We start from the raw sequence: 11,566 nt of genomic DNA, 5'->3' as shown, positions 1-11,566 counted from the left end.
ATATATATATATATAGTGTGCGTAATATTTTTAAATAAAATTGGTTACGCATTACATTTATATAATCGCCATCGATGTAATACATAACGGAGATGTGCGAATGCGATTTCAGCACGCCATTAACAGCCTGATGGTGTCTTCATGAATGTAAAAACAGGTGACACAATGTTAGATATGTAACATAAATTTAATACCTTGACTTACCTACTTTATAAATCTAATTTGAAATTCTCTTTTTGTTTCTTTTTTTATTTGACAATTATATTATAACAACCAAGATACCCTTTTATTTAATTACAAACAAATTAAAATAAGAAACTAATGAACATTTTCATTTTTTATTTAAAATCATATTACAGAATAATATTTTGGATAGATAATTAAATACATTAAGTAATGTTTTCATTTAGCCTACAGCTAACGGCAACTTAATAGAGATTTTTGAAGATAGAGTACATCTTCAAGATCTCAGAATGCATTTTCTGCCTGTTCCTTTCTTTGTGTCTTTCTCTTCTCTTCTTTGTCTACCTCTGTCTCCTAGTCGCTAGGAAGCGAACAGCATGGATCGGGCTGGTTTCAAGACGGCGAGGAAATAGTCATCTTGTCAGCGGGTGTGGAGATCTTTCGAATTTCTCTCGACAAGAAGGGTGAAACTAACTGGAGCTGGCTCAAGGTTCTTTTTCCCGAGCGATTTACAAAATAAATCATAGTGACAATGACAATACAACGATTACGATTTTAAATTACGATTGACGAAACATTAGGACTTACAATCAGACTTTATTTCTTTAAATATTAACAGATTTTTAAATAAATAATTTTATTCTCTCTATAAAGTGGGAAAGAATTATAGAATATCTCTATAAAATGAGAAAGAATTATAGAATAGTAGATTTCTTGATTGTTATATATTAGAAGATTTGAAACTCTCACGTTATCTAAATTTTGCTATATTAATTTTAAAAAATCATATAAACAATTAGGAATTGGCGCTGTAGACGCGCGTTGGTGCGCAGTTTTTGTTTCTTTAATTATATATTATATCATTACTTGTACATGTTTTGGCTAATCTTTTAGCCTTCTTCAGCAAATTTACAGTATGTGTTATAATATTATACGTTGGTTATCCATGAATCTTATAAAAGTCGATGTACGTTGATATCATTATGTGGCAGTAACATCCATTTCAGAATAAACATTTCCCAGTTTGAAAGCTGGATGGTAGTGAATGACTGAAAATCTAATTAATTGTAAACAATAATTAATAAGATAGAAAACATTTTTATATCATTGTCAAGAAAGACTTACCCCACAATGATATAACTGGCGATTATATTGATCAATTATTAAAATAATAAAATAAATAATAATAATAAATGAAGTTATAATAAAATTAACGGCGTAATCAATAATAAAATTGTAATGAAATATAATTTTAAAGGATAAAACCGTTATACTCCTTAGTTGAATAGCGATACTGCTCGAACTCATACTTCATCGTTTCTTGTTAATCAGTAACACATTTGACAATTTGTTAAATCATATTATCGTTTATATTCATCTCTATTATAATTTTATTATTAATTACATCGTTAATTTTATTATAACTTCATTTATTATTACTTATTTTATTATTTTAATAATTGATCGATATAATCGTCGGTTACATGGGATAAGTTTTTCTTGATTATGACATAAAAATGTTTTTTAGCTTATTAATTATTATTTACAATTAATTAGATTTCCAGTCATGGATAACGAACGTATTATAATATATACTGTAAATTTGCTAAAGAAGGCTAAAAGATTAGCTGAAACATGTACAAGTAATGATATAATATATAATTAATTTAAAGAAACAAAACTGCACACCGTCTACAGCACCAATTCCCAATTGCCTGATTATATGAATTTTTAAAATTATTATCTTGGGAATTTAGTTTTGCTATATAAGTTCTCTACTTCCCCTTTTTCTCCACTTTATCGCTCAAGTAACATAACTTTCTTTTTTCATTTTTAACGTATGCACTTTTATAGTTTAGAGTTAATGCTGCACTTTAAATTATTATTACATCTATCCCTCTTTTGTACCTTTAAGTTGTTAAATTATTCAAATTCTGGATTGGTACATTTGATTTTATTTTGAAGAATTGAATAATTCAAGATTTTAAAGTGCATGGAAATTATATTGTAAACATTATTTGATCGCAGTAGGGGGATATATCTGAGAATTTTCCTTATACATATACTCTAACAAAGCTCTAACTAATGAAAGTTTCAGAAATTATACAACTGTAACTAAGAGAAAAAATATTTTATTTGTGACAACAAGAAAATTATTTGAAATCAAAAATAAAGTTGCATTTTTTATAATTAAAATAAGAAGAATAAAAAATTTCAGTGAGTTAAATCTCTCAAACTCTCTTCTCTCCCTTATGACTATGATGCGCATACTGAGGGCTAGCTGTATATGTTTACATTTATTATATATTTCTCTATTAACAAGCAAGCACGATAATTAACGTAACTGAAAAGTTCCTAGTAGAAATAAAAATGTAAACTATCGATAATGTGTGATGTAATTGGCATTATTCCAAACATTGCATGTGACACTTTGCACATTAGGAGAAAAGCATTATCTTTAAATATGTAGAAATAACGACAAGATAAGAACTCTAATGAATTTTACAGTTATAAATAAAAATTATTTAACAATTAAATACATATAAGATGTTTCGATGACAAAAGCGCATTATACAATTGGAAAAAATTAATTAATATATTATTAATTAATATATTAATATATTAAAATTAAATTAATTAATTAATTAAATTGCCATCTTTCTTTTTTAAATTTTTATCAGATATTTCTTTAAATCAGAGTTCTTTGATCGCGCGCTATTGGCTAATTGTATAAGAGTGACTCTAACCATGATGTGTGTATGCCGGGCATGTAGGATATCTTCGACATTCAGCGCAGGCCAAGTTTGCAGGAGCTAATTGTCGACTGGCCAAAACTAGCGACACACGCCAAGGAGAAGGTTCGCGAAAAAAAAATCTTAAGGGAATGCATCCTTGTATTAAATTCCAAAAAGCCATGAAACAGAGAGCAGAACCGCCCCGCAAGGCTTCTATTTCCTGCGTGGTATTCTGGTTAATTAAATTTGAATATCACAGCACATAATTATCTATAACATATTACATAAACAATTGTTTAAAATTTATGAATTAAGGAAGACACTAAGATAAAATTTTCCTACAATACTTTCCAGTACTTCATCATTTTATATCATAATTTGCCAGAATATCCCTGTGTTTTTTGGATTTTCTTGATCCTTTGAGCGAAATAAAACATAATTCTGTTTGTAACACAGCAAAGAGATCGACTCTTACGCGATGTAGGTATTTAAAATTACTGATCTCTTTGTTTTATTAAGGCAGGTGTTACATCAATCCGACTAAGGATGTAAACCGAATAAATCGTTGAAAACGAAAGCCAGTCAGTTATTCGCAAGAATTTTTTTATCTACATACTTTTGTTTTAATCAAATTTTTTCAAAAATTATGTATGTGTCTAATTACATTAAAATTCATAACTTTTCCAAAAAATATTTTAAAATTCTTGCGACTATTTACGATTGAGAGATCCCTTTGGCCTGCGCTTTTTTAAATAATTTTATAAAAATTTAAAATAATTATGAAACAGAGGAGTAAATATAAATTTATTAATATTAGGTGGGAAAAAGTTCGTGGCGTTTTTCCTATTAGATGTAATGGGAAAAATGCCATGAACTTTTTCCCATATCTAATATATATATGAATTCTTATACTTTTATCAGACTAGAGATTGATATTGAGATTGAGATTTAATTTAAACAATTAGAAGATAGAAAATCAATATCAAGTTTAATAAATTTGTTTTGGTTGGTCAAATTCAATCTCAATTTTAATCTTAATCGCAATCTCTCTCTCTCTAGTCTGATACTGGCATTACACAAATTAATTTGGAATTACAGATATAGAATTACTTCGATTATCCGACATCTCGATTAACGTAATCGAAAACGTTGTAATCTTATTTCTATCTAAAACATGTTTTAATAGAATAAAATATCTTGATTATCCAACTTCTTTAATAAATCCGGTTTACGTTAAGTCGGATAATCGAGGTTCTGTAATTGTAATAATTAAATCCATGCATCTCACGCTTGGCTTAATTAAAAATGAATCTTATTGTCACATATGCTTATCATCACGCATGCACACGATTTCATGGATGTTTTTGAATTAAAGATCATTAGTCAAATAGACAAATCTTATTTAAACAATAGATATTTCAAATAACAGATTAGATTATTCAAATAACATTCCTTATTATTAAACTTCGTTCTGTTGAGTTATGTGACTCACATTTATCTTAAAAAATTGTAGAATTATTAATAAACATGGAATATATTTATGATATTCAAATATTTTAATTTGTGATAATAATTATATATTATGCTTAATAATACTTAATATAGTATTTATTATTAATATTCTATATTTTGATAATATTCTGTAACAACTTATTTAATATAACTTAACAATTGTAGAATTATTAAACTATTATTTAATGATTGTAATTACTGCAGTTAATCATACACAACTCACAATGACGAGCGACAATTGATTCAGAAAATCTGAAATAACGAAACTTATAAAACCAAATATAAATAAAGTTAGCAATAACAACTAAATTCAAAATAAAAGCCTATCATAGCTCTCCGCTGAAAGCGATCAGCGAATAAGATCAACACGACGTATTCCGAAAAGATACTGTGATAGTGGATGTGTCTTTTCTTGTTTCTAGAATAGTGGATCGCGTAGGCCGTCTCTGGCCGAATTAATACCCGACTGGCCAATCCTGCATCACTTCACCAAGACGGAGGTTGGATCGATTCTCTATAAATCGAACTTCCCATCAATAATTTCACGTGATATTGATTATCTGTTGTGCCTGTCACTGTTGCCTCGACAGTCTTCGAAACTCGACGATCTATTTATCTTCTGTCTCTGATTCGCTTGAGAGCTCTTTCTCTGGACGACTCTCTTATATAAATTAATTGTCTCGTCCTAAATTCTACTACTGTTTCTTCTGCCTTCGATTAATAAATTCTATTTTATTAATTACTTAAGATCAAAATTACGTCGTTTCTGTTATATCTTCTGGCTCTCGACTTATAATATAATTTAATAAATTTCTTTAATTCTTCTCTTATGTTTTGAGAAAATATTCTGTTTAAAATTTATTTGCAGGGATCCTAATCTGTGACAAATTTTTCTTATAAAAAGTTGCTAATTTACACAATTGGAAAAAGTTACTTTTTCTTTTTAATTAAATTATTATTAATAAATAAGATTATAAGCTAATATATTTTTTATTCAAATATTTTTTAACTTATTAAAATAAGTTAAATTGAATATCAAATACAATATTTTAAATTTATTGATTTAAATGTTTACTTGAAATGCAAACTTTAATATTAAACATTATTTATTTATTATTACAATAGAATTAACTTCTTGAAATCTATTAAATGTTTTTTAATAATAAGACTGATTAAAACATCAGCAAAAATATTCACAGTTGGATTCCCTTGCATCAAATAATATCTTTCTTCATCGGTGTCGTCTCTGAATGTATTATAAGCAAAGCCTTCTTCAGCAACTATCTTCTCGCGCATTTTACTCGAGCAATAGCAAATACATTTTTATTTTTTTTCAAGGAAGCCAACATACTCTTTTTTCCTCAAAACCGTTTAACACTAGATCATAAGCATGATCACAATAATAAGCATGATAAGTCATGAACTTGAAGACAAGCTTATCAAGCCAATTCTGTCGACGAACGATCGACCGAACTTTTTGCAAGTTTTTTGTCTAAAGTTTCCTTCTAGAATCCCTTCTAGAGATTTCGTCTTCGTGCCTTTTTTCATCCTCGCCTTCCGTTCTTCTGCTCATACGGAGAGGCAGTGGCCATTTTTCAAATTTTTCGCCGATTTTTCTTACTACTTTTTTTGTAGCCTGGCAAAGCGATTGCTGTCAATGTTGAACAATATTACTACTGGATTTCTTAATTAAATCTCCGAATATGATTCATAATTGATTGATGATATCTTTTTCGCAGAAACAAGAAAGTTTCCTGAAGCCACTGGTAGATCAGTATGCCAAGGAAGGCAAAGATAAAAAGGTCGTCTTCGAAGCGAACTTTTCGAAACCGAATTGCAAGCCGAAATGGTTCTTCCGAAAAGACGTAAGTATTATGTCAGAAATAAACATTATTTAATTATATTTTTCTATTTTTGCGAGCTACACTGAAAAAAAAGTGTGAGGTCAATAAACAAAACTATGTGTTTGGATTGAAAATACTATGTATTTTAAATCTAAATATAGTGTTTTGTTTATGGAAAAAGTTTTAAACTAAAACATCTTTAAAAGGCCAATTGTTCCATCTTCAAAAACTTTGTGATAATTTATCTGTTGGATAAACAAAAGAGTAAAAGAATAAGAGCAGAAGAAAGTAAGACAGTGAGCTGAAGTTTACCGAAAGATGGAACAATCTAACCTGACTAAGGCCTGATTTCACAATATATGGTTACCTAAAGATTAAAGGTAACCAAGAAATTCGTGAATGAATTTCATTGATGAATCTGTTGGCAATCTTTAATCTTTAGATAACCATATATTGTGAAAATGGGCCTAAGTGTTTAAAAAAATAGAGAGAAGAACATAATGTTTTAGCTTAAAATTAAACACTTCTTTTTTAGTGTATAAAAGAGTTGAGTAAAGTATAATACATTTTATAATTTATAGAAAAACAGATTAAAGATTGAAGTAATTGATAAATAATTTGCTTTTTATGTAGGAATTATTCCCATCGGCGAAATACAAATTTAAAAACGAGGAGGATTGTTATCAGCTCGTTATTTCTGGACCCAAAGTCGAAGACACTGGAAAATATACGATTGAAATTGCTGGCGTATCCAGCACAGCTTTTCTCAATGTAGATGGTACCTAACATAATTTGAATAAAAATAAATCTTCTTTCTAAGAATCAAACTTCAGAAGAATCATAAATCTTCTTTCTAAGAATCAAACTTTTACACTACATAAATTTTATATTTTGAAATTCTGAAATTGTTTTAATTTCAGAACCTGATCCAACGTATACCTTCCTAAAGCCGTTATCGAAAAAGACTAGCGGCTTTACAAAGCACGAAGCTTACATGGAATGTACAGTTAGTTCTAATATGGCGCAAATTTCCTGGTACAAAGGCAAAACGAAACTCGAGGTAATTTATTACGCTGAAAATTCGAATAAATATTTAATATTTATAACGTTGCAGTATTTAAAAAATCCCATTGTTATTTTTTTTAGGATGGAGATCAGTATAGTATTTCCAAAGATATGTCCGGCGTGTGTCGGCTGGCAATTAGGAGCGCAACTCTCGAAGATAGTGGCGAATACACTTGCAAGATAAACAAGCAGACGGATAAGACCGAAACCATACTCACTATAGTCGGTAGGTATTATTTAAAAAAAAAATCACAATAATTCAATTACAATTTTTTATTTACAAAACTTTAATTTAAACGTATATGAAACTTAATATATATATATTTTTTAGAATATCCTTACAAGTTCGTCAAAGTGTTGAAACACCAGCAGTTGATTGAAAAGGAAACCTTGACATTACTTTGCGAACTGGATGATGCCGCGGGTGAAGTCCAATGGTTCAAGGGTGATCAAGCAATCACGCCTGATAAAAGGTACCTTTTTACATAATTGTTTATTTTAAAAATATTTTTTTAATAAATAATTTCTGTACTAGAATACAAATTAAGGAAGAAGGCAGGAAACGAAAGCTCGTTATTAAAGATTGTAAAGTCACCGATGCCGGACTTTACTCTTGCGTGAGTAACGCAGACAAGACCGAAGCTGAAATTGTGATAAACTGTAAATATAACATTTTTTAATTTAATTCTTTCACTGTTCTTAAGAAAAAAGATTATATGTATCTTCTCGAAAATTATAGATGCCAATCGCTTCAACAAGAAGTTGAAGGATACTGTCGCGGTTGAAAGAGAGAAGTTGGTGCTGGACGTCGAACTTCAAGATCAGACCGCGCCAGCTGTATTCTACTTTAATGGCGAGAAGATCGAACCTAATGAGAGAGTGGAGATCAAGAATTTGGGCGGTGGTAAGCACCAGTTGGTCTTCAATAAGTTGGAAATGACAGACGATGGCGAGATCACGTGCGAGAGTGGTCAGCTAACGAGCAGTTGTAAGCTCACTGTAAAGAAAGGCGAAAGCAAGCCGATCGTTGACTTCCCCGATAAAGTCGAAGGACCCTGCAGCGCTCCATTGGTCTTTGTCGTGCCTTTCAAAAGTAAGGATTCACATCTTATGTATAATGTGATAAAATTTATGATGTAAAAATGTATTATAAAATGGAAAATTTTGAAATTTGTAGTTGATGGCACCAAGCAGAGTCAAGTAGAAGCGAAACTGATGAAAGACGGCAAACCTCTACCTCTCAAGGACGTTGAAATTGTCGTTGGTGAGGATAAAATCACATATAAAATCAAGAAACCTCAACGCGAATCATCTGGTATCTATCAGATTAAAATTGGTAATAATCAGGGTGAAGAAGTAAAGGATGTCAATATTGTTATGCAAGGTTTGTACTTTTATAAATTTTTTTGTACATAAAATAATATATCTTATTTTTTCGTATTTATTAATTATTCTTTCAGACGTTCCATCTCCACCGTATGACGTTGAAGTTAACGAGATTTTCCAAAATTCTTGCGTCGTATCCTTCAAACCATCAAAGGATGAAGGCGGTGCACCCATCATGAAATATGTTATTGAACGCCTCGATCTTAGCTTAAAGTCTCAATGGGATAGCGTGGGTGAAGTCATGTCAGGCGAAAAATGTGTCTACAAAGTCGAAGATCTAATTGCGAAGAGGGAATACAAATTCCGCATACGAGCAGTGAATAAACTCGGTTCCAGCGAACCGGCAATGTTCGGCAAACCAGTCTTAGCCAAGGATCCATGGGGTAAATTTTATCAAATTAATTGATTTTTTTTTATGTAGAAATTAATATTATCTTTTACAATAAAATTCATATCTTCTCAAAAATTAAAGGAGATAACAAAATGATCTTAGATGTAAAAGTTAATTATAAAAATTTAATCTCATTATTTGGATGGTGATTCGTAAATATAAATTAGAGATAAAAAGAAGTAAATGAAAATATTTTTGTGTCTTCTAGATGAACCAGGCAAACCTACAAATGTCGACGTAACTGATTGGGACAAAGATCACGCTGATCTGACATGGACAAAGCCCGAAAATGATGGCGGAGCTCCGATTACTGGCTATATAATTGAGTACAAGGAAAAGTTTGGCAAGGAATGGGTAACGGGCAAGGAGATTGAAGGCGATGTGACTCAGGCGACTATTGACGGTCTCAAAGAAGGCACGCAATACGAGTTTAGGATACGAGCAGTAAACAAGGCAGGTCCTGGTGAACCGTCTGATGTCACTAAACCAATTATCGCTAAGTGCCGATTTGTTAAGCCATACATTGTTGGCGATGGTCTTACAAACTTAGTTGTCAAAAAGGGTCAAGTCATCAAGTACGATATCAAGTACGCTGGCGAGCCAGAACCAGAGGTGCACTGGTTCCTGGGCCAGAAGGAGATAATCCAAGATTCGGCCGAAAGAGTCACAATTGATAAATATGAGAGAAATACCGTACTAACAGTTAGGAAGACTACCAGACCTGATTCCGGAAAATATAAATTAGTATTGACGAACAGTTCTGGCACCTGCGAAAGCGTTGCCGACGTTGTTGTTCTTGGTGAGTTAATTGTATCTTTTAATATCTCAATATTTTTTCGACTAATTAACAATTTTTTTAATTGACATTTTTCTTGATTAAATTAAAATAAATTTTAAAGGAAATTTTACACAAAAATTTATAGTAAATAATATATTTTACGAGAAAATAAAATATATTTTTAATTAATTGAAAGAAATTACAAATTTGAGAGTAAAATAATTAATTCAAATTTATGGCAAAGAAATATTTATTTTATTGCTTGATTTTTTAATTGTAGAATATTATTCAAAAATTGTGTTACATCGTATAAATTCATTATCTTTTTACAGATAAGCCGTCGATTCCGCAAGGACCTCTCAAAGTGGAGGAAGTCCGCTCCGATCACGTTAAAGTTAAGTGGGATACGCCAGAGGATAACGGCGGTACCGATATTACAGGCTATGTATTGGAAAAAATGGATCTGGATACTGGACGATGGATTCCTGCCGGAGAAACAAGCCCCAACGAGAAGGTTTTCACGTTCTCTGGTCTAACGCCCAAGAAGAAATATAAATTCCGTGTCAAAGCGGTCAATAAGGAAGGCGAATCTGAACCTTTGGAAGTTGAGGAAGCCATTATCGCGAAAAATCCTTACGGTAAGAAAATATCTAATTTCTAAATTAGATATTATTATTTAATATTAATATTTCTAATAATTAATAATTTTTCTGGATGAAAATAGATAATAAAACTATAAAGATTATGTGTTTCGTGGGTTCACTTCATCAGAACGAGGAGTAGCCTGATTCTCTATCAGGCTACTCTTCGCTCCGATGAAGTGGAAGATTCACGAAACGTTAACATTCCAAGAATGGATCTGGACATGGAGAAAATCCACGAAAATATTTGGGAGTGTTTGTGGCGTTTTTCCCGTTAGATGTAACGGGAAAAACGCCACGAACTTTTTCCCTAATATAATCTTTATATAGAAAATACCCGTGGAAGTCCCTGGAAGAATATTATCGTATAATAAAACTATTAAGTAGGCAGAAATTAAAATTTAAAATAAAATTTGACAACATAAATATTGTTAATTTAATTTGATTAATTTAATTTAATTAGGTACTGTTAATGAAGTTTTGAGACAAATTTTATATAATATTTTCGACAGATGAGCCCGGCAAACCTGGTAAGCCGCAAATCTTTGATTATGATAATGTCAGTGTATCTTTGAAATGGGAGAAACCGCAGAACGACGGTGGCAGACCGATCACTCATTATACTGTCGAGATAAAGGACAAATTCGCCGTCGACTGGGTTGAGGTAATGAAGACTACCGATTCAACACCTGAGGCTAAAGTTGAAGGTCTTAAAGAAAAGATGGTGTATCAATTTCGCGTTCGCGCTCACAATAAGGCCGGTTCTAGCGAGCCAAGCGAACCTACAGACAATCATTTGTGCAAACACCGGAATTGTAAGTTAAAATTATTGTAGTTCATAAGTTTTATTGTTAGTCATACAGAATCAATCCAATTATTAGTATTAATGCTTAACTCTTCGTGATCACATCTCCTGAGAATTGTATGTCACATAGGGAGCAAAATGACTCCAACGTTTTAATTGATTGCTGTATTTACAGCTTTGTTCTTTAAAATCACTGAACAAAAAATTACTGAACATATTTTAAACA

The 11,566-nt window shown here is 31.0% G+C and overlaps 1 protein-coding gene across 24 annotated transcripts in view; it reads left to right on the top strand.

Moving 5' to 3' along the window:
• The window catches only part of LOC108684199 (twitchin), a 105,061-nt gene that overhangs the window by 47,973 nt on the left and 45,522 nt on the right, over nt 1-11,566 (top strand). For all 24 annotated transcript variants that reach the window (XM_018188400.1, XM_018188392.1, XM_018188399.1 and 21 more), the window contains 12 exons: nt 6,170-6,295; nt 6,908-7,052; nt 7,195-7,334; nt 7,421-7,565; nt 7,671-7,812; nt 7,875-7,999; nt 8,079-8,432; nt 8,517-8,723; nt 8,800-9,108; nt 9,325-9,915; nt 10,227-10,532; nt 11,048-11,350. In XM_018188400.1, coding sequence (XP_018043889.1) covers nt 6,170-6,295; nt 6,908-7,052; nt 7,195-7,334; nt 7,421-7,565; nt 7,671-7,812; nt 7,875-7,999; nt 8,079-8,432; nt 8,517-8,723; nt 8,800-9,108; nt 9,325-9,915; nt 10,227-10,532; nt 11,048-11,350 — 2,893 coding nt within the window. The remainder of the gene's footprint in view (nt 1-6,169; nt 6,296-6,907; nt 7,053-7,194; nt 7,335-7,420; nt 7,566-7,670; nt 7,813-7,874; nt 8,000-8,078; nt 8,433-8,516; nt 8,724-8,799; nt 9,109-9,324; nt 9,916-10,226; nt 10,533-11,047; nt 11,351-11,566) is intronic.

The sequence above is a fragment of the Atta colombica genome, unplaced genomic scaffold, assembly GCF_001594045.1.
Source record: "Atta colombica isolate Treedump-2 unplaced genomic scaffold, Acol1.0 scaffold127, whole genome shotgun sequence".
In the NCBI taxonomy this organism is placed as follows: Eukaryota; Metazoa; Arthropoda; class Insecta; order Hymenoptera; family Formicidae; genus Atta; species Atta colombica.
This window is presented reverse-complemented; position numbering and strand designations above follow the sequence as displayed.